The sequence below is a fragment of the Nicotiana sylvestris genome, chromosome 9 (genome assembly GCF_000393655.2).
Source record: "Nicotiana sylvestris chromosome 9, ASM39365v2, whole genome shotgun sequence".
Taxonomy (NCBI): domain Eukaryota; kingdom Viridiplantae; phylum Streptophyta; class Magnoliopsida; order Solanales; family Solanaceae; genus Nicotiana; species Nicotiana sylvestris.
The window spans coordinates 173,884,913-173,911,120 of NC_091065.1; the positions used below are offsets into that span (position 1 = coordinate 173,884,913).

The following is a 26,208-nucleotide window of genomic DNA, read 5'->3' on the forward strand; positions in this document are numbered from 1 at the left end:
TGCGGTCCGTGGTGGAGCTCCGCGGTCGCAGTCGCAGTCTTTTTTATGCGGTCCGCGGAGAGGGTCTGAGAGGAGTATATTTAAACGGACTTTTCAGTTATTTTTCACTTTTCAAAACCCTAAAACATAAGAGGCGATTTTTTAAATAACCTTTCTTCTCCAAATCAATTGTAAGTCATTTTTAACTTGTTTTCTTCAATCATTAACATCTTTTAACATGATTTCAACTTCAAATCAATTACTTTCATGTGGGAAATTGGGTGTTTTGGGCAGAACCTAGGGCTTTCAAAAAAATTGGGGATTTGGACCTCGATTTAAGGTCCGTTTTCAAAATAAATTATATATTTGAGTTCGTGGGGGAATGGGTAATCGAGTTTTGGTTCGAACCTCGGGTTTTGACCACGTGGGCGCGGGGGGCGATTTTGATGTTTTGGGTAAAACTTTGGAAAACTCATTTTCATGCATTCAAATTGATTCATTTAGCATTTATTGATGTAATGAAGTAAATTGTGACTAGATAAGAGCGAATTGGTGGTGGAATCGAGGGGTAAAGCTATAATTGAAACTTGAGTTGTGTTCGAGGCATCGAGGTAAGTGTTTGGTCTAACCTTAGCTTGAGGGATTAGGAGTTGAGACTTATTTGCTACGTGATAATTGTTGAGTACGACGTATAGGCATGGTGACGATTATCTATACGTTGCTGTCTAGAATGATCGTGAGTCTTTAAATTTGAAGATCTTGATTTCGTTGTATCTTTCATGCCTTGGTGATGATTTCTATTTTTTGTGAAAAGTTTGTGGAAGGAATTGTAACCTTGAACATCGAGGAGCATTGGCTCAAGTTATATTATGAATTGTGAAAGCATATGAGATGATTGAATCCTTTGAAGCATTGGCTCAAGTGGTAAAGTGAGTTATGAAATAAAAGTGAAAGAAAGAGAAAGAGTTATTAAATGGTTCCCTTGCTGGGATATTGTTGCTTGTTGATTATCTCCCTTGCCGGGATGTTGAGATTATTGATGTTGTTCCCTTGCACGGATTTAATTGTTTAACTGTTGTTCCCTTGCCGGGATCTCTATTACTATTTTGTTTATTTCCTTGCCCCCCTTGCTTGTGATTGTTGTTTGGGTGAGGAAGAGTGTTAAAGCACGAAGGGTGATGCCGTGCATTGTTTGCTATTGTGAGGAAAGAGTGTAAAGCATAAAGGGTGATGCCGTGCCGCACGACGTACCATTCCGTGCCGATTCTATTGACTATATGGTGAGGAAAGAGAGTAAAAACACAAAAGGTGATGCCGTGCACATTTTGATTATATGATTGTTTTGGTGAGGACAAAAGTAAAAGCACGAAGGGTGATGCCGTGCACATTGTTATTATATAACTGCTTTGGTGAGGCTAAGAGTAAAAGAACGAAGGGTGATGCCGTGCAATTGTTGATCTCTGCTTCCTTGTTGATATTCTAGTTATGTTGTTTCTTTCCTTACTTGGTGCCTTTCTATTCGGAACTATTATCTCCCCCACAGCATGTTTCCCCCTCCCACATTGACTGGTTATTTCTGCATTTCTTTTCTGCTATATATATATCTGTATTTCTTTTCCGATATATATATATATATATATGAATTGCACAGGTTTATTTGGTAGTCTAGTCCTAGCCTTGTCACTACTTTGCCGAGGTTAGGCTAGATACTTACCAGCACATGAGGTCGGTTGTGCTGATACTACACTCTGCACTGTGTGCAGATTCAGGAGCAACTTTTGGACAGTAGTTGGAGTGCTTCCTTCAGTCTACCCGGAGACCCAAGGTAGACCTGCAGGCGTCCGCAGGCCCTGGCGTCTCCCTCTATCTCTATTTTCTGTTTCATTTTCTTTTGTTCAGAAACAGTGTATTGTATTTCTTCAGACCTTGTATGTAGAAACTCTTAGACAGTCTGTGACACTGTGACACCAGGTTTTGGGTATTTGAGGTTTTAAAAGTTATAATAGACGTAGCCTTAAGATATATAATTGTTGACTTTCGCTTATTTATTTATACTTCCTCTTTTATCAAATTATCGACTTGTGTTCGTTAAAAGAAGCAAAAATAAAAGTGTAGCAAGTAGTTAAGGTTTGACATGCCTAGCTCCCATTAGTAGGCGCCATCACGACTTCCGAGGGTGGGAAGTCCGAGTCGTGACACTAGTAACATGAAAGATTTCTCCTATAAATAACCATGTATTCCTAGCCATTTGGAGCAAGTCAAGTTGAGTAGAAATCGTCCTTTCCTCCACTTTCTTCTTTATGAGTTTTGAATGATCTTTTGTGTTATTTTGCTCTCCCAAATTTTCTAACATTATGATATCAGAGCCGGTATGTTTGAGAGACAACCAGACTTAGAGAGAAAATGACAAATAGTAATGGAACTCCATTTCAGGTTCTTATGCTCACCAAAGAGAACTATAGAAATTGGTGTATCCAGATGAAGGCTTTGCTTGGTGTCTATGATGTTTGGGAACCAGTAGAAGTCGAAGGTTATGGAGCGGAAGATGATGTTACCTTTAAAAAGAAAGATCAAAAGGCGCTCACTCTCATCCATCAAAGTTTGGATGATAAGATGTTTGAGAAGGTTGAAAATCCAACCACCTCAAAGCAAGCATGGGAGATTCTTCAAACTTACTTTAAAAGTTTGGATAAAGTGAAAAGAGTTCATCTCCAAACTTTAATAGAACAACTTGAATCATTGCGTATGAAAGAATCCGAATCCGTTTTAGATTATATTTCAAGAGTTTTGGCTATTGTTAATAAAATGAAGAGATATGGTGAAGACTTGAGTGATGATAGAGTTTTTGCAAAAATACTACGATCCTTTGATTCAAATTTAATTATATTGTTGTGGCTATTAAAGAATCTAAAAATTTGGATACCATGACCATTCAAGTACTCACGGGTTCTTTGCAAGAACATGAAGAAAAGTTGAAGAAATCGAAAGTCGAATTGGTTGAACAATCGTTGCAAGCAAGAGCATGAAGTATGTTGAAGAGCAAAAATATGTCAAAAGAGTTTTGGAGTGAAGTAGTTAATTGTGTAGTATTTGTCAAATTGGTGTCACACCAAAGTATTCATGACAAACCACCTCAAGAGCCTTGGAGTGGTTTCAAGACAAAATCTGCTCATTTGCGAGTTTTTTGGAGCATTGCTTATGCACATGTGCCGGATGAGAAGAGGTCGATGTTGAGTTTGATGAAGATAATGTGTGTGAATGGAAAACTAAAGAGCAAGATCACTCTTTTAGTCCTTTATTTGATGAAGTGAGAAGTTGCGGAGCGGCCTATCACACAACCTTCAATACCTCCAGCACAAGTTCAAGAAGAAGATGAGTCAAGTTCAAGTTCTTCAAGTGAAGTGACTTAGAAAAATAAAAGTCTTCATGAGTTGTATGAAAATACGGACGTGGTAAGAAAAGATTATATAATTTGACTCACTTTTATTTGTTGATGGATAGTGAGCCTTTAACTTATGAAGATGCTGCCCAAAATGCCAAATGGAGAGATTTAGCCATAGTTCTAAAAGGCAAAAACATCATTAGTGCCAAATGGGTGTGCAAGTTGAAAAAAAATTTCAAGGGTAAGGTGGAAAGGTACAAAGGAAGATTGGTTGCTAAGGGATACAAGCAAAAAACCGGTATTAAATATGATGAGGTATTGGAACATGTTGCTCATTTGAAAACAATTTGTTTTATTATTTCTTTGGAAGCTCATCAATGGAAATCTCATCAAATGGATGTGAAGTTCGCTTTCTTAATAGTGTTTTGGATGAAGAGGTTTACATTGATCAACCTTTAGCTACAAGGTTGAAGGACATAAAAATAAAGTGTTGAAATTGAAGAAAACTCTTTATGGCTTGAAGCAAGCACCACGAGCTTGGAATAGTAGAATTGATAAATATTTCCAAGGAAATGGTTTTTCGAAGTGTCCACATGAACATGCACTTTATGTCAAGATTGGTAAAAATGGTTACATCTTACTTGTTTGCTTGTGTGTAGATGATTCAAAGATGTTTGAAGAATTCAAGGAAGTTATGGCAAGAGAGTTTGAGATGACGAACCTACTATCTTGGAATCAAAGTGTAAAAAAAAAAGGATTGCATTTTTATTTCTCAAGAAGAAATGCAAAGAAAATTCTCAAGAAATTCAAGATGGAGAATTGCAATCCCGTGAGCATCCCGTTGAATATGGAGTTAAAGTGTCCAAGCATCGAGAGGGAGAAAAGATCAATCCCACACTTTTCAAGAGTCTTGTTGGAGGCATAAGGTACTTGACATGTACAAGATCAGATATTCTCTTTGGTGTTGGACTTGTGAGCCGTTTTATGGAAGAGCCTACTACCTCCCATTTGAAGATAGCCAAAAGAATATTTCGGTACATTAAAGGTACTTTTGATTATGGAATATTTTATTCACCTTCCAAGACTCCAAACTTGTTGGATATTATGACAGTGATTGGGCTAGTGATATTTGGGATGATCGAAAGAGTACTATTGGGTTTGTTTTCTTTTATGGAAATTCCGCATACACGGAATTTTATAAAACAACCAATTGTTTCTTTGTCAACTTGTGAAGTAGAGTATGTAGCAGCTTGTTCTCGTGTTTGTCATGCAATTTGACTAAGGAGTTTGTTGGAAGAACTTCACCAACCACAAGAAGATGCAACACAGATTTTCATTGACAACAAATCGCTATTAAATTGGCCAAGAACCTCGTATTTTATGAAATGAGCAAACATATTGATACTAGGTATCACTTTATTAGAGATTGAATATCTAATAAAGTTATGGAGCTTGAGCATGTGAAGTCACAAGACCAAATTGTGGATATTTTTACCAAGCAGTTGAAGATTGAGCTCTTTCAAAAGCTAAGGATGGCTCTTGGAATGATGAAACAAGTTTAAGAGAGATGTTGAAATGTGAACAATATAAACGTGTTTCTATTTGTTTACATTAGTTCATGAACTAGAATATTAATTTAATACATGTATTAGAATATGAACACATTGATGTACTTTGGAAGATACAACGTCTAATAATGCCATCCATATACCTTGAAAGATGTGAGGTGTGCAGTGGAGGAGCCAGAATTTTCATTAAGGGGTGTCAAAATATAAAGAATATAAACACACGAAAAAGTCAAGAGGAGTCAACATATAGTAATATATACATATACAATAAAAATTACCGAGCTATATAGTGTAATTTTTCGGACAAAAGGGCGTCTGTTGACACCCATTTGGATATGGCGTGGACTTAGTTGTTTTGTTTACATGTAGTATAGGTTAGATACATGAAAGATTTCTTCTATAAATAACCATGTATTCCTAGTCATTTGGAGCAAGTCAAGTTGAATAAAAATTATCCATTCCTCCACTTTCTTTATTGTGAGTTTTGAGTGTTCTTTTGTGTTGTCTTGCTCTCCCAAAATTTTAAAGCAATTATTCGGTCTTCCATAAGCATTCTACCATATTGTCTGCTCACTACCCAAACTCCTCCAAATTTCCATTTTCCGCTCTCTTGAAAATAAAATTGGTGTATTTGGAGTCAATACAGAAAGCAGTTAACTGGACAATTGAATAAATATTTAATAATGAGTATGATTGGTATACTGACTCTTTGATCTTCAGTTAATTCAATACTGCATTCAACCAATTACAGTATTCAGTTTGTATTATCAGAAAAGGACGTTGATGTCATCTACTTTCTATTTCTAGTTGTTTATGTGGTAACTTTAGTACTCAAATGCTCTTTTGCTCATGTAGAAGATATGTTTCTTGTTGCATGTCCGTCCATTTGATGAAATAGTTTGAGAAATGGAGTGCACATACGAGACAGATAACATTTTTTTGCATTAAAATGTCTTGACAGATTTCTGTTATAAAAATACTGATAGGTTAGCAATAAAAAACAACCTTAACTAGAATAAGAAAGTGCTTAGAAAGGCCCGGCGCCATTTTTGGACCTAGCAGCAGACGGGCACTCGTTGCCTGAATTCGAGCCGGACCAGACTCTTCTTTGTTTGAGCTGCTCCTAGGCTTTGCAACTCAAATGGTCCCTTATGAAGTCTCTATTGGTCTTATTCTTACTGTGCACCTTGTGAGCACGTTTAGATCCGCGAAGGCCGGTATCAACAACGAGTAAGAAACAACCAAATTTAAACAACAACTTACTGTGGCTCTTGGCAGAGGCGGATTCAGGATTTGATGGTTACGGATGCCACTATATTAATGTAAACTTACCAGTAGTAAAGGAGTTTGAATTTTGGTATACATGTATTAGGACGATTCATTCTAATTTAAATTAATTCGGTTCAGTTCGATCCATTTTGAATTAATTCGCTTTGCTTTACAAGATCTTTTGATGCATAAATAAATCCATGATAACCAAACTAAATTTTTTTGATTCTTTAAAAAAAAACATATTAACTAGATAAAATATATAAATGATTAAAATATATTCAAATAAAATAAAATTAGGATCTAGAACTAGAAAACATAAGCAAATACACTTTTATAATCTAAATAACTAATAAAATGTGATTGTATATAGAGAGAAAATATAAAAATGAAGATACAAGAAATTAAGAAAAAAAGAAGAAAAGGAAACAATCTGCAAAAGAGGGAATACAGAAAAGTAAAATTTGGCTCGACATAAGTTTAACAAGGGTTGAAATGGTACACATTAAGGAAGAGTTAAAAGCTTAGAGAGAGAAACTCTCACCTCTCACTACACACAACCTAATGGATAATACATCCAAAATACCCGACATACCACCGGAACCACCTGATACAAATCCCATGGAGGAAGATACCAACCAAGCACACTCCTATAAGGAAATGCTCCTTGACAAACCGAACACTTCACAAACGAACTATTATGCATCGGACTTTGAAAAATCAGGATGTGAGCTAAAAGGGCAAGGAAAACCTAGGCTCAATCATCCTCTCCCAAGAAGATAAGAATAGGCTATACGAGCCATAGCACTTCTCATTCATTATAAAACTTTTTGGCCGGTGTATGCCACATCATCTCCTCCAATCCAAACTAGTTGAATTATGGAACCCTTCCGAACAGTTAATCTTGATTGACTTAGGATGTGACTTCTTCATAGTCAAGTTTGGAAAGGAGAAAAATTTGATCAAGGCAATATACCAAAGTCTATGGTTCTTATCCGGAAACTTCCACTCAGTTAGATGGGAACCAAAATTTATCCCACAAGAATCCACCCTATCCCTCACTGCTATATGAGTAAGACTTCCTCAGCTGCCAACCAAATTCTACGATAAGGAGGTACTAGAAAAAGTGGGCAGAAAGCTTGGGAAGCTACTCAAGGTTGATATGTGCACATCAACAACGCTAAGGGGTAGATATGCGAGAATCTGTATCCAAGTCCCACTGGAATCACCAGTTGCAACATTTGTCACCATTGGAAACCATAAATAAGTGGTTGTTTATAAAGAGAAAACATCCTATGTACAGGATGTGGAAGACTGGGACACACTTTGAAAGAGTGCACACACAAGCAGAAGCCCCACCCACCCCCGACACATGACCGCCTGGAATGTTCCAATACTAAAGCCAATAATGACAAAGAAGAGGGATGGAAAACGGTATCCTTCCCCAGAAGAAGAAAACAGGGATACCCCACTCAGCAACGCCGAACAATAACAAATCACGGCAGGAAAGGTAAAAGCACCGGCTCCACGGACAACATCCAAGTTCGAATGTTCGACGCTAATTCCGGTAAGTTTCTCAAAACACAAACTTTCCGTTATAATTCAAAAACTAACTCTGTGCAGGACACCAACCCAACTCAGAGCACAAACAAAAACACTCCCCTCCTAAAGAACCAGCTCACTAAGAGCCAGCCTACACGGGATCTGCCGAATACAAACACAAAAAGGAAAGAAGGTATAGAGGGGAAAGACCCAATACCCAGCAACGACAAGGGGCCTACACCCCAAAAATATACTACCTAGGCGGTCCCTAAAGGGACAAAGTCAACAGGCTCAAAGGGCCGAAGTGAGAGCCTGACAATGTTTCAGGGGAAGCCCACATCAACCCCAAACCCATAATCTCCATAGAGGACCCAACCTATTACAATGCCTGCATTACCAATAATGGCCCCTACCGAGCTACATTACCCCTACCAACACACTCTGTACAAAATCCCTCCATGGAAACTCAAGTGACATCACTGATAAATCTCAAAATATTAAGTGATTTGGCAACTTCCATCAACTCAACCGGATCCTCATTTAATTCTAAAGCTAGTGTAATAGATATAGGTTACGAAACACTAATCATGGGTGTTGATTCAATCCCATCATCATCCATGACCCTTGATTACCCCAATAATTCTCTAATTAATAGTATCCTCAAAATATGAACACCAAAAAAAACCCAAAAATGGATTCGCCTAGCAAACCCCCAATTGTTCTGACCACCACCCCACGGCCACAGGACAACACGCCGGTGTCCTGGTTAGAGATTGCTCTCCATGGCCAGGGACAATGCTACAATTTTTAGCTGAAAAACCAGCCAATATCGCTCATTATCCAAAATTCGGTCTATTTGGCAAGAGTCATAACAGAAGCACTAAACAGGGGTTTGGCGACGTTTGGAGCCCAACTATGGCAGTTAATGGTTCTACAGAGCAACTTCAACCCTCTACAGACAACCAACGATACACCTTCAATTCACAACCTAATGCAGGAGATATTCAACACCATCCCATTCTTCCCAGACCCAACAACACCGGACCCATCTGTGACACCCTAGTTCACAGTCCTAGAACAATGGCCCCAACAAGCCCCTTCATCTTCAATGCTAGAGAAACAACATTCCCCACCACTGTGGAACATTTCGAAAGAGATAACCAAAGCCCTAGAGATACTGAAAAGCCAGGAAACATCCAAGGAGGATGAACTCATAACTCTCACTGCCCAACGAGAATGGACTCCCTATGGCTACAGGCAGTAAGTGCAGTGGAATTCAGCGTGGATTATAATGAGAAGCTGATCCCACTGTGTCCCAAAACTCTGGCAAGATGTGGATTGAACTTGTCCTCTCATTAGAGTCAGGGAGTGCTAAAACCACTCTTGACCCTAACTCTAGTTATGAGAGCCCAAACAAAGTTAGTGAGGAGGAAGGATATGATTCCAACCCAGGGAAGGGACAAGGCACCGCCAGGATCTCTCCTAATAAACCTACAACCCCTAATGAGCTTCACCATATGGAATTTTAGGGGGGCAAAGAGTGCAAAGGTCAGAATACACTACTCAAAAATGGTAAAGATGCACAAACTAGCAATGCTAGTCCTGTTGGAAACCAAGATGGCTGATCACAAGAAGCTCATGGAGGAACTATAATATGACCTACATATTCAGTTTCTAACAACATGCCACTTGGGATGCATCAACATCATGTCGAAAGAGTCCATTCTCCAGGTAGATGAAGTAGCAGTTACATCACAGGATATCCATGCAATGGTTAAGGTGCTACCCTCCAACCCCCCTAGGTTCTTTTCTGCAATTTATGCTAGTAATTATATAAAGGATCGAAAAAACCTTTGGGATAACCTGATTGATATACTTAAATGGTAGTTGGTTTATGGGAGGGGATTTTAATGAAGTTTTGAAAAAAAGAGATAAATTTGGGGGCAACCATATTAACACAAACAGAAGTGACTTGTTTTGGAATTGCATTAACCACTGTAGGCTAGTTGACCTAGGCTATAAAGGTAGCAAGTACACTTGGTCTAACAAATGTTATAAAAACAGGTCCAGCCTTATCCTTGAAAGAATTGATGCTTTGCTAACAACTACTGGGTAAATGATTTCCCAGATGCTTCTGTTACTCATCTAGCTAGGACCAACTCTGACCACTGCCCCTCCTTGTAAAGCTCAAGAACAACACCCAAGATGCTACTGCTAAACCGTTTAGATTTGAATCGATGTGGTGTAGTCACCCAACCTTCCCAGCTCTCATCAGGGACTCCTTTCCAACCCACTCCTCCTTAATCACTTTATCTCTTAGGTTAAAAAATAATTCCATCAATTGGAACAAGCTTACCTTTGGCAACATATTCCACAAGAAAAAGAAATTACTGGCCAGGATTGCTCAGATCCAAAAATCCCCATCTACCAAAGTCATTTCCTCCAAAACTTAGAAAGCACACTCATTGAGGATCTTGACTCAATCCTGAAAAATGAATAAGACTTCTGGAAGTTGAAAGCTAGAATAAACTAGCTTTCTGATAGTGATGTCAACACCAGATTCTTCCACACTCAACCCTAAATAGAAGAAGGAGAAACAAAATCCTATCCCTCAAGGATGAGGCATGAAATTGACAATACAAACCCCTGGTAATTAAAGACTCCTTAGTCAAATTTTTCAAGGAGCTCTACACTTTTTCTCACTCACAATCCCCTATCTCTACGATCACACTTAGTCCCCAAAACCCATCTCTATCCAATGTGCAAATGCCTAACATTGACCTCCCTTTCAATGATAGTGAAATCAAAAAGATATCTTCTCTTTCAAACCCTTCAAAGCCCCCGGCCTTAATGGTGTGCACCCTTTCTTTTACCAAAAGTACTGGGACATTGTGGGAAAGGATGTCATCCAATTTTGTAAAAAATGCTTCTCAACTGCAACAATGTATCCAATGATGAATGAAGCCCTTCTGTACTTAATCCCAAAATGCCCCAGCCATCCATGATTAAAAACTTCAGGTCTATAGGTTTATGCAACACTGTCTACAAAACTATGACTAAAATCCTAGTCAATAGAATTAAACCATACCTAGCCCACATTATTGGTCCAAGTCAGGCAAGCTTCCTCTCCACCAAGAGAGCCTTTGATAATGCTATCATAGTCCAGGAATACATCACTCACTTTGGGAAAATGAGAGGTAAAATATCTCATATGATTCTAACGATTGATTTGGAAAAGTCTTTTGATAGAATTAAATGGTCTTTCATTAGGGAGACCCTCCAAGTCTTCAACTTTTTCACTGACACCATTAATCTCATCATGTCATGTGTCAGCTCATCCTCTATTTCTATCCTAGTGAATGGATCCCAAACCAACCCATTCAACCATACTAGAGGTGTTATGCAGGGTGATCCCCTATCCCCTTACATATTCATTATGTGTATGGAAAGACTCTCTAGGGTTATTGAGAGAAATGTCTAACGTAAGGAGTGGTGCCCAATTAGCATAAGAAGGTCTGGTCCTAAAATCTTCCACTTGTTCTTTGCTGGTGATCTAACCTCTTTCGCTACAGCTGACCAGAAAATGTGCACCACAATCATAAACACTCTTAACTTCTTCAATCATACATCAGGCCAAAAAATCAATCTTGCCAAATAAAAAGTCTTCTTCTTTGCCAAAAGCCAACCACACCAAATAGAGTCCGACTCCAACAGTCTTTCCATTCAGACCACAACCATCTTTGGCAAGTACCTGGGATTCCCCATCTTTCACAAAAGGCCTGTAAATAGTGATTTCCAATTCATCATAGATAACATGCAAACCAAAATGGCTGGTTGGAAAACAAACATTCTAAACATGACAGGGAGGACTACCCTAGCAAAAGCCTCTCTGAACAGAATCACTAACCATGTCATGCAATACATCAAACTCCCCTAAAAAACTTCTAGGGAGATTGATAGAATTCAAAGGAACTTCATCTGGGGTATCACACCAAACAAAAAGAAGATGCATCTTGTGGCCTAGGACACTGTCATAAAGCCTAAGTCCCAGGGGGCCTAGGAATCCAGAAGGAAGAATTAACAAACAAAGCCATCCTCTCTGGACTGGACTGAAGGCTCTATCACAATACATTCTCCCTCTGGGCAAAAACCCTTATTGCAAAGCACTGCAACTGGAGACACCCGCCAAAAAAAAAAAACAAAATCTGCCACTTAGCAATGCATTCTCAAAGGGTGGGAAACATGTTCAAAATCCAAGAGATGGGTAGTTCACATAGGGAACAGAGTCAGCTTCATCAATGACCCCTGGATCCCAAACCACCCATCCATTAGGACCATGATTGAAGGTCCACTTACCCAAGCGGATCTGTCAACCATAGTTGCTACAATTTACAAAAATGGGACCTGGGATACTTCTCCATTTCCCTAAACATCCCTACAAACATCAGAAACATGCTCTTAAACACTTTTATCCCACACAACCCCATAAGATGATCTGGGGAATCACTGTTAGTAGACTCTTCAGCACCAAGTCAGTCTACTCTCTTCTTGCCAAATTTGCCTCATTGGAAGAAAAAAACACAGACAACAACTACTTATGGATCTGGAAACTAAGAGCACAAAATAAGATTAAATCCTTCATATGGCTCCTCTATCATGAAAGGCTCCCTACTGGGGCCTTCCTCCACCATATTGGGTTACACTTGAACCCAATGTGTTGATTCTGCAACTAGGCCACTGAGACCTCTGCTCACATATTTTTTGAGTGCCCCAACGTAAAATCCTTCTAGGAACTTTGACCTCAAAGAGTATCTTTGAATCACAAACATAGAACATTTCCTTCAATAACCGGGACTGGCCTACCACATGGGCCACTCTCAAAAGAAATCCTTTCAATAACATCATCACTTGGGCTGTGGGGAATCCGGGCAAGGGAGGCGTGGAAGGAGTTTTCAGAAACGCAAGCGGGAACTGGGTACTAGGCTTCATTGGTAACATGCCATACACTATTAATACACAAGCATAACTTTTTGCTGTGCTGAGATGATTGAATCTTGCCAAAGAAAGAGGGTTAACACCACTAGAAATCAACACTGATTCTATTGAGGTAATAAGAATGCTTAACAACAGAAATCATGCATTTGATTCAGTTAGTTCTAAATGCAGGTCAATCATCCTAAGGCTAAGAGACGTAGTAGTGAAGCACAACTACAGGGAGACGAACTAAGTAGCTGATCTGTTGGCAAAGGAGGGTGCAAAGAAAGACATTTTTGATAGATTTTTAACAACAGTTCCTTCGGTGTTTGCTAATCATGCTTTTTGGGCAGATATCACGGGAACTATTATCTCAAGATAAATTTTGGATTATAATATTATTACTTTTGGTTCTAGTGAGGGGGAACACTCGTACCCCATAATAAACAATGCTATTGTTATACCCTAACATGTAAGTTTTAATATATCTTAGAATAGCCCAGTTAACCAAAAAACAAAAAAAGTTTAACAAGGGTCGATCCTTGGTGCCAAGTTTAGCAAGGACTATTTTGACCATGGCACCTACAGTCGTTTTGTGACTAGGGGTTCCGCTGTTTATTTATATACCTCTTTTACCTGAAATACTAGTGAAATATCAATACATACATGAAATTTTACCCGAGTGACCAGGTGGTACCACCCCTCACCTCTACATAGATCCGCCCCGACTCTTGGCCCAGACAACGTCCTAGACGTAGGGAAGATCGGAGCAGCAAGGACTTTCTAGTAATTCTCTTTATAAAAGTTAACCTTATATCAATGATATTATTTTTTAGAAGTTACTTGTATGGATTACTGACAATCAGTGATTCTAGCAAAACAATGCCACTCTCTCATTATATTATTTTATATACAGAGATTTAGGGAATTAACTTATTAAATTTAGTTTCTTTCAGTGTGAACTATGGAAAGACTTTTAAGATTAGTTTTATGCATTGCTTTTGTTATGTAGATGCGACGTCTCTTGAAGTCTAGAGTTGAATGTCTAGATTTTTTTCAAAAGCTAGAAAATGTTCAAGCGTTGGTTCCTCAAATATTATGTTTTCAGAGAGTTGGTGATGATATACTTCTGAATTCTTCTCTGTATATACAATTTTAATATAGTTATGGAGTGTTGTATACATTGTTACATAAACTAATTGATAATTAAAAATTCCTAAATAATTTGTTTGAGTGTATTTGGTAATATTTGTTATAATGTTACTGCTGGAGAATGAGTAGGAATACAATTGCTCGATACTTTGTTAGGGAAAATGTGATGACCCTCCATGTCATCTCATTCGGCAAAGAATGGGTGACGAAGATGGACGCATGGATGGACATTGTGGAGATCTTTGGCCAATGCTTTGGAAAGGTGGAAGGCACTCTTAGAATTCTTGAGGGGCCCTTTCTTGAAGAGATTGAGATTATCCGAAAATACTTGGAGGGACGTACACAGGCCGAGATGGAACTAAGACTATCACCGCCTTAGAGTGCAAACTCATGGAGGCTTTGAGTACTATCGACGCTTTGAAGGCAAAGATAGAGTCATTCCAGGAGCATGTTGATGCTGACATGACCGAGGCAGCTTGCAATGTTGTGCTGACGACTTGTTGTTCCACTTCATGGATGGGTTGCAAAATTGGGCTAAGTAGGAGTAACAACGCCGACAAGTCGCGCATATAGATTAAGCCATAGTGAAGGCCGAATCATTGATGGATTTCAGGCATGACAACCACGATAAAGGCAAAGGCAAGGAGTCAAAGGTTAATAATGTCAAAGATGGGAAAGACCATGGCAAAGGCAAAGAGATACAACAACTCCAAGTCTCAAGACTCAAAATAGTCTAGTGGTTGTCAGGGCTATACCGAGAAGAAGACACATGCCGAGAAGAAGGGATGTCACATATGCGGAAGGCCGCACGACTTTAGGAATTATCCTGACCTAAAGAGACTCAACACCATAGTCCGTGAATGAAAGGAGCAGCCGCAAGGGGAGTGTTCGGGAACTGCACAACTAGGTATGATCAGATTATGTGATGCCGTCACGAAGAAAGCTATCCAACCTACCAAGAATGGCAATCAATACATGGATCTCACCATCAACAACAAGCGCGCTCGTGCAATGGTAGATACTGGAGTAACTCATAGTTTTGCGACTAAGGCTGCCGCAAAGACTTGAATTGAAGCTTGCTCCAACCAACTCTCGCGTCAAGACTGTGAATGCCGAGGTACAAAATGCTCGTGGGGTAGCTGATGGAGTTGGTGTCAAATTACTAACTTGGAAAGGTATGACAAACTTTACTGAAACCTCTATGGATATCCTTGACATCATACTGGGGCAAGAGTTCTTTAGTCATTGTCATATGTTGATCGATCCCTACCTCCAACGTATCTTGGTTATGGAGTGAGAAGGAACGTGCATGGTACCTACAATGAGTATGCTAGATGGATAGAGCTAAGCACAACTCTCATGTATATAGGTTATCAAGGGGATTAAGAAGGAGGAGCCGAAGTTCGTGGCAACCATTGCAAGTCTAGATGAAGACAAGAGTTTTCAAGAGACACTGCCACCTTGCTTAGAGAAGTTGCTTGAGAAAAATAAAGATATCATACCCGAGGAGTTTCCTAAGCACTTTACACCTAGGCGAGAGGTGGATGACAAGATTGAGTTAGAGCTAGGGGCTAAACCACCTGCATTTATTCCATATCGTATGGCACCGCCCGAGTTAGAGGTGCTTAGGAAAAAAATGAAAGAGTTGATGGATGTTGGTCACATTCGCCCATCAAAGGCACCTTTCAGTGCATGAGTATTGTTCCAGAAGAAGAAGAATGTATCATTGCGCTTATGTATAGACTATCAAGCACTTAATAAGGTCACAGTGAAGAATAAGTACCTGATCCCGCTCATTGCTGATTTGTTCGATAAACCTGGGAAAGCCAAGTACTTTACCAAGGTGGATCTTCGCAAGGGCTACTACTAAGTTTGCATTGCATAAGGGGATAAGCCGAAGATAACATGTGTGACGGGATATGGAGCCTTTGAGTGGTTGGTGATGCCCTTAGGTTTAACCAATGCATCGACCATATTTTTCACCCTTATGAACAAGAATTTCGATCCCTACCTTGATTAGTTCGTGGTAGTCTACCTAGACGGCATAGTCATCTACAACAACACCTTGGAGGAGCATATGGATCATATAAGGAAGGTTTTCGAAGTCTTGTGGGAGAACGAGCTATACATTAAGAGGGAGAAAGGTGAGTTTGCACAATCCAAGGTGCACTTCTAAGGCCATGTCATTAGCAATGGCGAGCTACGCATGAATGAGGCTAAGGTACGTGCTATCCATGAGTGGAAGGCACCTATAAAGGTAATTGGGTTGAGATCCTTCCTTGGATTTGTTAACTACTATCGTCGGTTCATCAGTGGATACTCAGCAAAGGCCACACTATTGATTGAGTTGTTAAAGAAGAACAAGCCATGGGTTTGGACGGAGCAATGTCAAAAGGCATTTGAAGGCCTTAAGGTAGTTGTAACAAAGGAGCTAGTCTTAGCGTTACCTGACTTTGCCAAGACATTTGAGCTACACACAGATGCCTCGAACTTTGCCATTTGGGGTGTTCTGATGCAGTATAGGCATCCCATAGCGTTTGAGAACCGCAAGTTAAATGAGACGGAACGGTGTTACACGATACAAGAGAATGAAGTGACTACCATTGTGCATTGCCTTCATACATGGCGACATTATTTGCTCGGGTCGAGGTTCATGTTCAAGGTTGAAAATGTAGCTACTAGCTACTTTCAGACGCCGAAGAAGCTCACACCAAAACAGGCTAGGTGGTAGGATTTCTTGGCCGAGTTTGATGCTGGAGTACAAGCCGGGCAAAGGTAACATTATAGCCGATGCCTTGAGCCGGAAAGCCGAGCTTGATGCTATCACTTCAACAAGTTGGGAAATTTGTGAGGCTATAAAAGAAGGCATACATTATGATTCAGCAGCCAAACAACCTATCGAGTTAGCCAACGAGGGCAAGACGAGATATTTTTGGGTAGAGGACGGCCTATTGCTTACCATGGGTTGGCGGGTCTACGTTCCTAAGTTTGGAGACATTAGACTGCAGATCATATGGGAGAGTCATGACACTATATAGGCTGGTCATCCAGGGCAACGTCACACTAGGGCCTTGGTTGAGTCAGTCTACTGTTGGCCACGCATGGGAGATAACATAGAGTGTTATGTGCAAACTTGCATTGTATGCTAGCAGGACAAGGTAGAGCAACAACAACAACCCAGAGGACTACTAGAGCCATTACCAAATGTAGAGCGTCCATGAGAGAGCGTGACTATTGAATTTATCACTTTCCTACCGAAGTCTGACGGTTATTGTACTATTATGGTGGTCGTGGATAGATTTTTCATATATGCCACCTTCATACCTGCCTCACCAGGTTGCACTACCAAGGAAGCCGCCAAGCTATTCTTTAAGAACATGGTGAAGTATTAGGGCTTACCAAGCCATATTATCAGTGATCGTGACCCCCATTTTACTAGGAACTTTTGGAGAGAGATATTCGACATACTTGGCATAAAATTGCACTTTTCCACTAGTTTCCACCTACAGACGGATGGACAAATGGAACGGGTCAATGCCTTACTAGAATGCTACTTGAAACATTATGTAAGCGCGCATCAGAAAGATTGGGCAAGGCTCTTGGACATCGCCCAATTATCTTATAACTTGCAGCGAAGTGGGTCCACGAGCAGCACATCATTTGAGCTATCCACAGGCCAATAGCCACAAACTCCATATTCATTATCAATTGCATTCGAGGGAAAGAGTTTAGGGTCTTATCATATGGATAAAAGATGGTAGGAACAACTTGACACTACTAAGTCCTACTTTGATAAGGCAGCTAAGAAGATGAAGAAGTTTGCGGACCATAAGCGGCGTCCCACGGACTATAGAGTTGGGGACATGGTCATGGTGATGTTTAATCTAAGACAGTTCAAGGCACTACGGGGCATGCATTATAATCTAATTCGCAAGTATGAGGGGCTATTTAAGATTATCACCAAGGTAGGCAAGATCTCATACAAGCTTGACATGCCATTGTATCTTAAGATCTATCCTGTCTTCTATGCCAACATGCTTAAGCCATATCATGAAGACAAGGATGATCCGAGAGGGGACAATCAAGTCGATAGCCTATTACTATCACTGCCTCGCATGATTGGGAGATTGAGGCTATCATTGATTACCAGGCCAGGCAAAAACGTGGGCAAAAAGACACCGTTATGTTCCTCGTCCATTGGAAAGGGGAATCACCGGAGGAGGCCATGTGGGAATGATATGTAGATTTGTGGCAATTCAAAGATAAGATCCGAGAGTTTATGTAACAGCATTATGCCACAGTCATGGCAATATTAGGTGGGGGAGAGTGTGATGACCCGCCATATCATCATGCCACATAGGCACCATTTGGAATATATTAATGCCATGTGGAAGCTTACATAGGAGGAAGGATAGCATTTGTGAGAAGATTCTAGAGAAGTATGGACATTTCTTTTGAGAGGCCCTAGATCCCTAGGGATTTGCTAGGAAAGTCCTTGGAATCTTCTAGTTTGAAGAGAGTTCTAGAGAAAGCCCTTATCTTGTAAATATTAAGGACTTGTATAAAAATTAATATTTATATACTAGCCCCTAGGAGACTAGTATATAAAGGGGGCCATTCATTTGTAATTCACAAAGCAAACAATTCAAGTTCTCTCTAATACAAAGCTTCCTTTAACAATTATCTTGTGTTCTTTTAACATTCTCTTAGCGATCTTGTGTGTAGTAAGACTGACTTGGCATAACATGAACGTGAGCAAGTTGTGAATATCGTGAACAAGTTGTCAAGTGTTGCACGTGTACTTAGTTAACAACTAAAGACGTGACAAAAAGCTCAAATTTGCCACTAAACTTAAATAGTTAACATGTGCCAATTAATAATAGTTGGTCTTGAATATACCCTAACCATTACTGTCACACCCCGAACCTGGATGGGCCGCGACGGGCACCCAGTACCTTACTCATCCTAGTACCAACATAAGTATCTTTTCATATCATACTATCATAGATAATTGAGCTGGAAGGCTGCCGTGAGACAAGTAGAATTCAACATATGATACTAACTTATACATAAGGCATACAGGCCTATAAGGCCAAAATAACCACTTGTACACTAAACATAGGCTGACAGGGCCATACATTCTTTTGCGTACATGACATCTGTCTACAAGCCTCTAAGAATACATAGTTTTCATAAATATTGGGACAGAGTCCTGTCATACCAAACAATACACATCTAAATTATACTAACCAAATAAGAAACTCCGAAGCAAATGGAGCGCACCAACATCTTCCGCTGAGCTGATAGCCTACTTGGGGGGCTCTCGACCTGTCTATCGGGACCTGCGGGCATGAAGCGCAACATCCCCAAGCAAAAGGAACGTCACTACAAATAATGTACTTAGTAGGTAAGGAATAAAAATTAGTAAATAATGGACATGAGAGAAACATGGAGTAAAAGACTCGACATGTAAATCTGAATAACTTTGTGAATCATTAATATGTATAATGTCATGCATATGTGTATAAATGTCATGTCGTGCATAGGTACATGTATTCATAACATCATCAAGTCTCTGAGGGCATCCCATCATATCATCTCGGCCATTGTGGGCAAATCATCAACGTATACCAGCTGATCAGGTGGTGGTGCATATATACCGCTGTAACCTTTTCCCATATCCTATATACAAATATATATACATATATACGTGTATATAATGCCATCTGGTCATGGGTCAATGTACATGAATGTAATGCATGAGAAGTATGTCAATAAATCTCTTGGAGTGTCATAAGACCATTATGCCTTTGAATAATATCATGAAGTAAACTTTTTCAACTTACGTATTTTTCTGAGGCCATTATTAGATGATAGAATAATATGACACATGTCGAATTAAGAACATAAACAACTCTAGCATTTCTGTGAATAGAGTCATTTATGGAAATTGCGCATGTGCTTGTTTCTTTTGTGTCGTATAGATCATGCCAAAAGAAAAAAAAGATAGCCTTAATATACCAGGAATAGGAAAAAATCCGTATAATATTCTTGGAAAAGGTTGCACGTACCCCCTTAGAATCGCAAAATCTCACGTTGCTAATGTGCTAAGAAATCTCATTGGATTTGTTTTGTAGGAATTGATTGAAGATTTTGTATGAACTCTTGTTGAAGATGGTAGGAATATTTTGTAGGAATTGCTAATGTGAAAGCAAATTATCAGAAAGATCCAAACTTGATAAAGAACTGATTTTTCCAAATTCAAATGGGATTTTTCCATTACGTTGATTTTTGAATAAGAAAAGTGATTCAAGATTGGTCAAATTACTTGGCTCTTTTTGGTATTGAACTAGATAAATTTGCACTAGCAATATCAAGATACTGAAGCTTACTCATATTCCCTAATTCCCAAGGAATACTTCCTTAATGCGTATTATAACCAATTCCCATATGAGTAACTGTTTCCAACATTCCTAATTCTGATGGTATTTTACCACTTAGTGAATTTCCAGCTAAGTGAATAAAATCAAGATTCTTGAATGAGCCAAATCAAATGGTCAGGTCTCATTGTAGTCTTTGTATTTAAGATCCTAGAAATGAGTTGTCTTGAGATTAATACACTATGTTGTCACCTAATCCAAATTGATCAAGAGTCATTTGGTGGGTTATGTCTTGCTGTCACGTGGGGGTGGGGAGGGGTTTTAATCTTATCCCATAACCAATTAATTAATTAGGTAATATTCCGTTACCCGGTAATTAATCAATTACCTGCATAATTAAGAATTGTCTCAAATTACTTAAAATCCTGCTTATTTTTAATACCCTTTTATAAATCATACTACCATGGTCATATGGTACCTTGTATGGTACTAGTTCATAAATATCGGGTATTAACGCTCGACCCAAATTTTATCCCAACATGCCAAACTTGGACGAAAATTCATTTTCTTTGACTTGTTTCTCCTCTCACCTTCACGAATTTACTCATCACTTGTGAAATAGCATAGTCCTTATAATCTCCAAATAATCTTTTCTTTGGACATATGTCAATTACCTTACGACAAATTCAATGTACAATACTACAGGGTGTAACATCGTAGTAATTTAATACTGCGAAGCGTAATATCATCATAATGTTGCGGGGCGTAACATCATCCCCTCTTTTGAAACATTCGTCCTCGAATGTTGACTGATGCTCTTATCATTGTCATATCGTATAGCTCTTGTGAATACCTTAATACTCTCCTTGCCATTTAGGCTGTTGTCTTGTGAATAAATCCAAAGGCCATGACATTCCCCTCTTTAGACCTCTTTCCCACGGCATCACTTGTGATCAAATTCCTTCCAATCTCCTAATTGTTGCTACCTTCTATCATATAGCCTCTACGACACTGACCTTGTAAGTGTGCCTATGCGACTCTTCTCTCCTTTTTCCTCCAGCTTTTAGCCAATCTCTAGGTCTTACTTTGTAAACATATACAAGGCTTAATAGGATGCCTCTCTGGGCATCTACAGGTATACTGAAGTTCTTCGCTCAGTACTTTGTAGAACTTGCGAATATGGCTATATCTTATTTCATAGACCTGGTTATCCATTCGTATGAATTTACTGCATCTACGTAGGTCAAATTATACCATAATTCTTACTTCGATTTATTGTTACTGAGGTTTGCAACCAACTCCAGGTTACTCTCGTTACTTATCCTTAAGACTGATGGTCTAATCTCATCTCATACTATTGAACTGTTATCCATCTATTCTTGATTCACCTTAATGTTGATTCATCATATACCACTGATAACTTGATTTTTTATGTAACACCGCCGCTGGGCTCGTGTTTCATCGGGGACATCTGGAGTAATTAGATCAATCCACCTAAGGGTGATACTATACTTCCATAACCGTACTTTATAGCATCCCAATGTGACTCACCTTATATGGGTATTTTAGTCCCTTACAATTCATGAAATCCTCTTACCCCCTCTTTTTTTTTCTTCAAATCATTACTCAAGTGAATGCCCAAACATCATCCTTTATTTATCATAATTATACCCTCATTCTACTACCAGGGCAACATTCTATCTCTTCTAAATGCGACTAGTCTTAGACTCCTTTGAGTTCATTTAGGCTATATCGAGCTTTCTACAACTTAGAGGAACCATCAACTCCTTTTGTTTTCATGGGTTTAATCCTGAGGACTTATCCATTTTCGTCACCTTCTCCCTTGCCTTCTTCTTATCCTTACTCTTGTCTTTCTAAAACATTGTCGTTCTATCGTACTTTAGATTGATTCCCTTATGCATTTGTGGAACATCAAGCGAGACATCGCATCGTCTCTAACTCTTTTTTACTCTCTAGTTAGACTCTTCGGTACTTAGAAACCATAGGCTGGAAGGTATGCTACTGATGACGCTGCTATCATCCCTGGATATTGAATCTCAGTGCTTCTAGTCTTTTACCTGAAGTATGGACCACTCTCATCCTTTTATACTTGAGTATTTGTACGTTGTTTACCTTCACCTTACTTACTTTAAAATATCACCTTACATTCTTCTATCTTTCTTTCACAACCTGCATCCCACATAGGTATAAATCACATCCACCATTTGAAGCTCTATTATAATACTTGCACATTTGGTGCCTATACAATCTGGTGGGAGCTCCATACTGGACTTCTTATGAGGCTGGTACTTCTTCTTACTGGCTTTATCGTAGAGCCGTTATACAATATAGTTGTTGTGCTATCTCTCTTGCACCTCTAATATTAAGAGCGATTCTGCTATTTTATTAATCATGATTCTTATAACTTATGGGTCCAATAATCAGATTCCTGATTTACTTCGTTAATGTAACTCTTTAGTTTCCTCCTTCTTCTAATCGGCCTTTATGTCGGCTTATGTTATCTCCCGATCTGTGGTTCATGATATTAGTTATTTTGCTTAGCCTTTCATGGGCAGTGAGGAATATGCATGATACAATCCTTCAATAATTTAATTTTTTGTCTAAGACCTGGGCTCAATTCTTTCTTTTAATGTATACCAGAATTTTCTACGACTATATATGCTGCATGTATAAAATTCCGAACCCTTAACTGCATTCATAACGTAACCCACTCTGGATCATTGATTGAATAATATCTTTCGATCCATCTTAGCTTTATTTCAACGTAAGCTATTACTTTTCCTGGTCTTTCTGCCACCCTTGTTGCATCCATACTTAGCTTATCTTAGTGCCCAAACATGCCAGAGTTTTCATACAACTCATATGATCTCGATTATTACTTTTAATTTTACTTCCCATTCATTAGCCACAGTAGGTGCCACTTTCCTTTGGAGTGCTTACAATGTTGTTGCGAGACTGTGGTTACATAATCATTTCCTCTTTAGGTCGTTGTGCTTAGGTTGAAGCCTTCTTCCTTATTTCCTCATCTAGTCTTTCGTTATGGTACTTAGGGAGAACCCTTGACTCTTGTAAAGCTGTGACCTTATTACGGACCTTTTTGATGTCCTTCCTTGCCTATAATCATCTGTAGTTGCTTACCTCCGTGCCCTTGTGCTTGTAGGGTTGCTTCTGAACTGATATTTTGACTGCCTTCCTAGTGGCACTTTCTTTTATACCCGTAACACTCATACGATACCTTTAACTACCCGGACTCCTATTTGAATATATCTCAAGTATTATAATGATATTACTGCGAGGTTGAATTCTCCATGTTGAGGTTTACTACATTTATCTTGCATGATCTGCTGATTTGTGTAACTTCTTATCTAGTCATGACTAGGCTCTTCCTGAATCAACTACTAACTACTTGTCGGCCCATTCTCATATCCATATTTCACGTAATCTTTCTTGGATTATTTCCTTGTCTTAGCTTACCTCACGTACTGGCTCCTTATCTATCAATAACATCCCGGGCAAGAATTCTTACTTCCTTTTTTTTTGACGTCGTGCTTACATAACGTTCTGGAATCATAACATATCTGCAATATTTGAATAAGTGCAATCTCATCCCTTTCTCATTTTTATCGCATTCTTCCTTTATCATTCCATATTCTCCCCTTTAGGGGAGTACTAAGACTTGGAGCTATAACGACCTGCCTATAGATGTTTTTCCTCTTCATCTTTGGCGTCCTTTCACATTATCAATGACCCTTACTTTCCTTGTGGTAATCCTTCTCTACTAAGGATAAAAAAATTCCTCACTCGCGATGGTGACACTTAGTGTAACTGGCACATACAATACCTTAAGCTTAACTTTGCTCATATTGCTTACTTTAGGAAAATGTCTCCCTGAATGACCATTCTTTGAATTCATCATGGATATTCTTCTGTTGTCCATTCTATTATTGGCGGAATGCAAAGTTTACCTTGTTCACCAGTTCATACAGATTTCTATTATTCCGGGGTCTAACTTTTCCTTCTGTTAATCACGTTAGAGTCGCGAACTTATTATCGAAATGAGGATGTGACTGTATGGCCTATATTCTTTTGTTGTCTTAAGACCCATCGCCTCTCGTCTCTTTCTTCATTTGACTATAGATTCTGTAACATTCTACTGTTGCTATCCATGTATCACATCCCGCTCATAATGCTTCAGTATCCCTCTTTGTACTTCCCTGCTAATATTTCTATCTATCACTTTATCCTAAAAACTTTATCAAGACTTTATTTCGCTTCTACCTTCCCTTGCTCCATCTACTGGCTCTTCGGGCTGCCTAACATTCTCCCTCTACTAGGGACGGTAGCTATACTAAGGTAATATTTATCCCTTCAAGGTTTCCAGTTTCTATCTTTGTAGTACTCATATCTAGCTGTACTATTTTAGTGTGCACCATCTGGGTGTCTCACAAGGAGATCTATTAGCACATTTGCAATATCATTCGGAAATGTCAACTAACGTAAATAATTCATCCACCATTTTGGCTCACTCTAACCTTAGCCGGATCGTGATATTATGTCCTTCTCTTAAACCATATTTGTTAGCTCCCATAGAGCATAACTTAGATCGGTGTGACCAATAATACATACCTCTGTTACTCTTGAAGGTAACTCAAACTGATTATATATCTCTTCCTGAATGGTAAATAAGGATAATCTTCATTAGCTGGGTACCTCACACCCTCTTTCACCTTGCTTCCTTTACTTGTTGAAACTTATATTTATCTTCTGAATCTCTCATTGTCTTTCACCATAAAGGTGGATAGATATTCTTGCCTTAAGGTTCCTTTTCCAGAAGCTCATCTAGTTCTTCTGACTTAACTCTTTCACAATTGCATTCAATCCCTTACCAATCATCTTTCTAAATGTAGGCATCATATTATTATGAATAAGATCGAGTTTAGGAATTTGTGTTCTTACAACTGAGCTCGACCACACGATCTAGAATAAGAATAAAGAGTGACAGTCCTAAATGCCTTGTAGCCTCTTGCTTATAAGTGTGGTGCACGACACACCCATAAACAAGACTCTACTAGACGCGGCTTGTAGACTCCCTAGGACAGAACTGCTCTGATACCACTTTTATCACGCCCCGAGCCTGGATGGACCGCGACGGGCACCTGGTACCTTACTCATCCGAGTACCAACAAAACATATCTTTTCATGTCATAAATCATAGATAGTTGAGTCGGAAGGCTTCTGTGAGACAAGTAGAATACAACATGTGATACTAACTTATACATAAGGCATACGAGCCTATAAGGCCAAAATAACCACTCGTACACTGAACATAGGCCGACAAAGCCATACAATCTTTTACGTACATGACATCTATTTACAAGCCTCTAAGAATATATAATTTTCATAAAGATTGGGACAGAGTCCCACCATACCAAACAATACACATCTAAATCATACTAACCAAACAAGCAACTCCGAAGAAAATGGAGCGCACCAACATCTTCCGCCGAGCTGATAGCCTACTTGGAGGGCTCTTGACTTGTCTATGGGGACCTGCAGGCATGAAATACAACGTCTCCAGGCAAAAGGAACGTCATTACAAGTAATGTACTGAGTATGTAAAGAATGAAAATTAGTAAATAATGGACATGAGAGAAACCTGGAGTAAAAGACTCAACATATAAATCTGAATGACTCTGTGAATCATTAATATGTATAATGCCATGCATATGCGTATAAATGTCATGTCGTGCATAGGTACATGTGTTCATAACATCATCAAGCCTCTGAGGGCATCCCATCATATCATATCGGCCACTGTGGGCAAATCATTAACGTATACTAGCTGATCAGGTGGTGGTGCGTATATATCGCCGTAACCTTTCCCATATGCCATATACATACATACATACATACATACATACATATATATATATATATATAT

At 39.1% G+C, this 26,208-nt stretch overlaps 1 protein-coding gene across 1 annotated transcript; it reads left to right on the forward strand.

The window, feature by feature from the left end:
* The first annotated feature begins 2,382 nt into the window (after positions 1–2,382).
* LOC138878617 (uncharacterized) lies at positions 2,383–3,005 on the forward strand. Its single transcript, XM_070158311.1, has 2 exons — positions 2,383–2,797; positions 2,884–3,005. The coding sequence occupies exons 1-2, from the start codon at positions 2,383–2,385 to the stop codon at positions 3,003–3,005; spliced, it is 537 nt and encodes a 178-aa protein (XP_070014412.1).
* Positions 3,006–26,208: the final 23,203 nt, after the last annotated feature.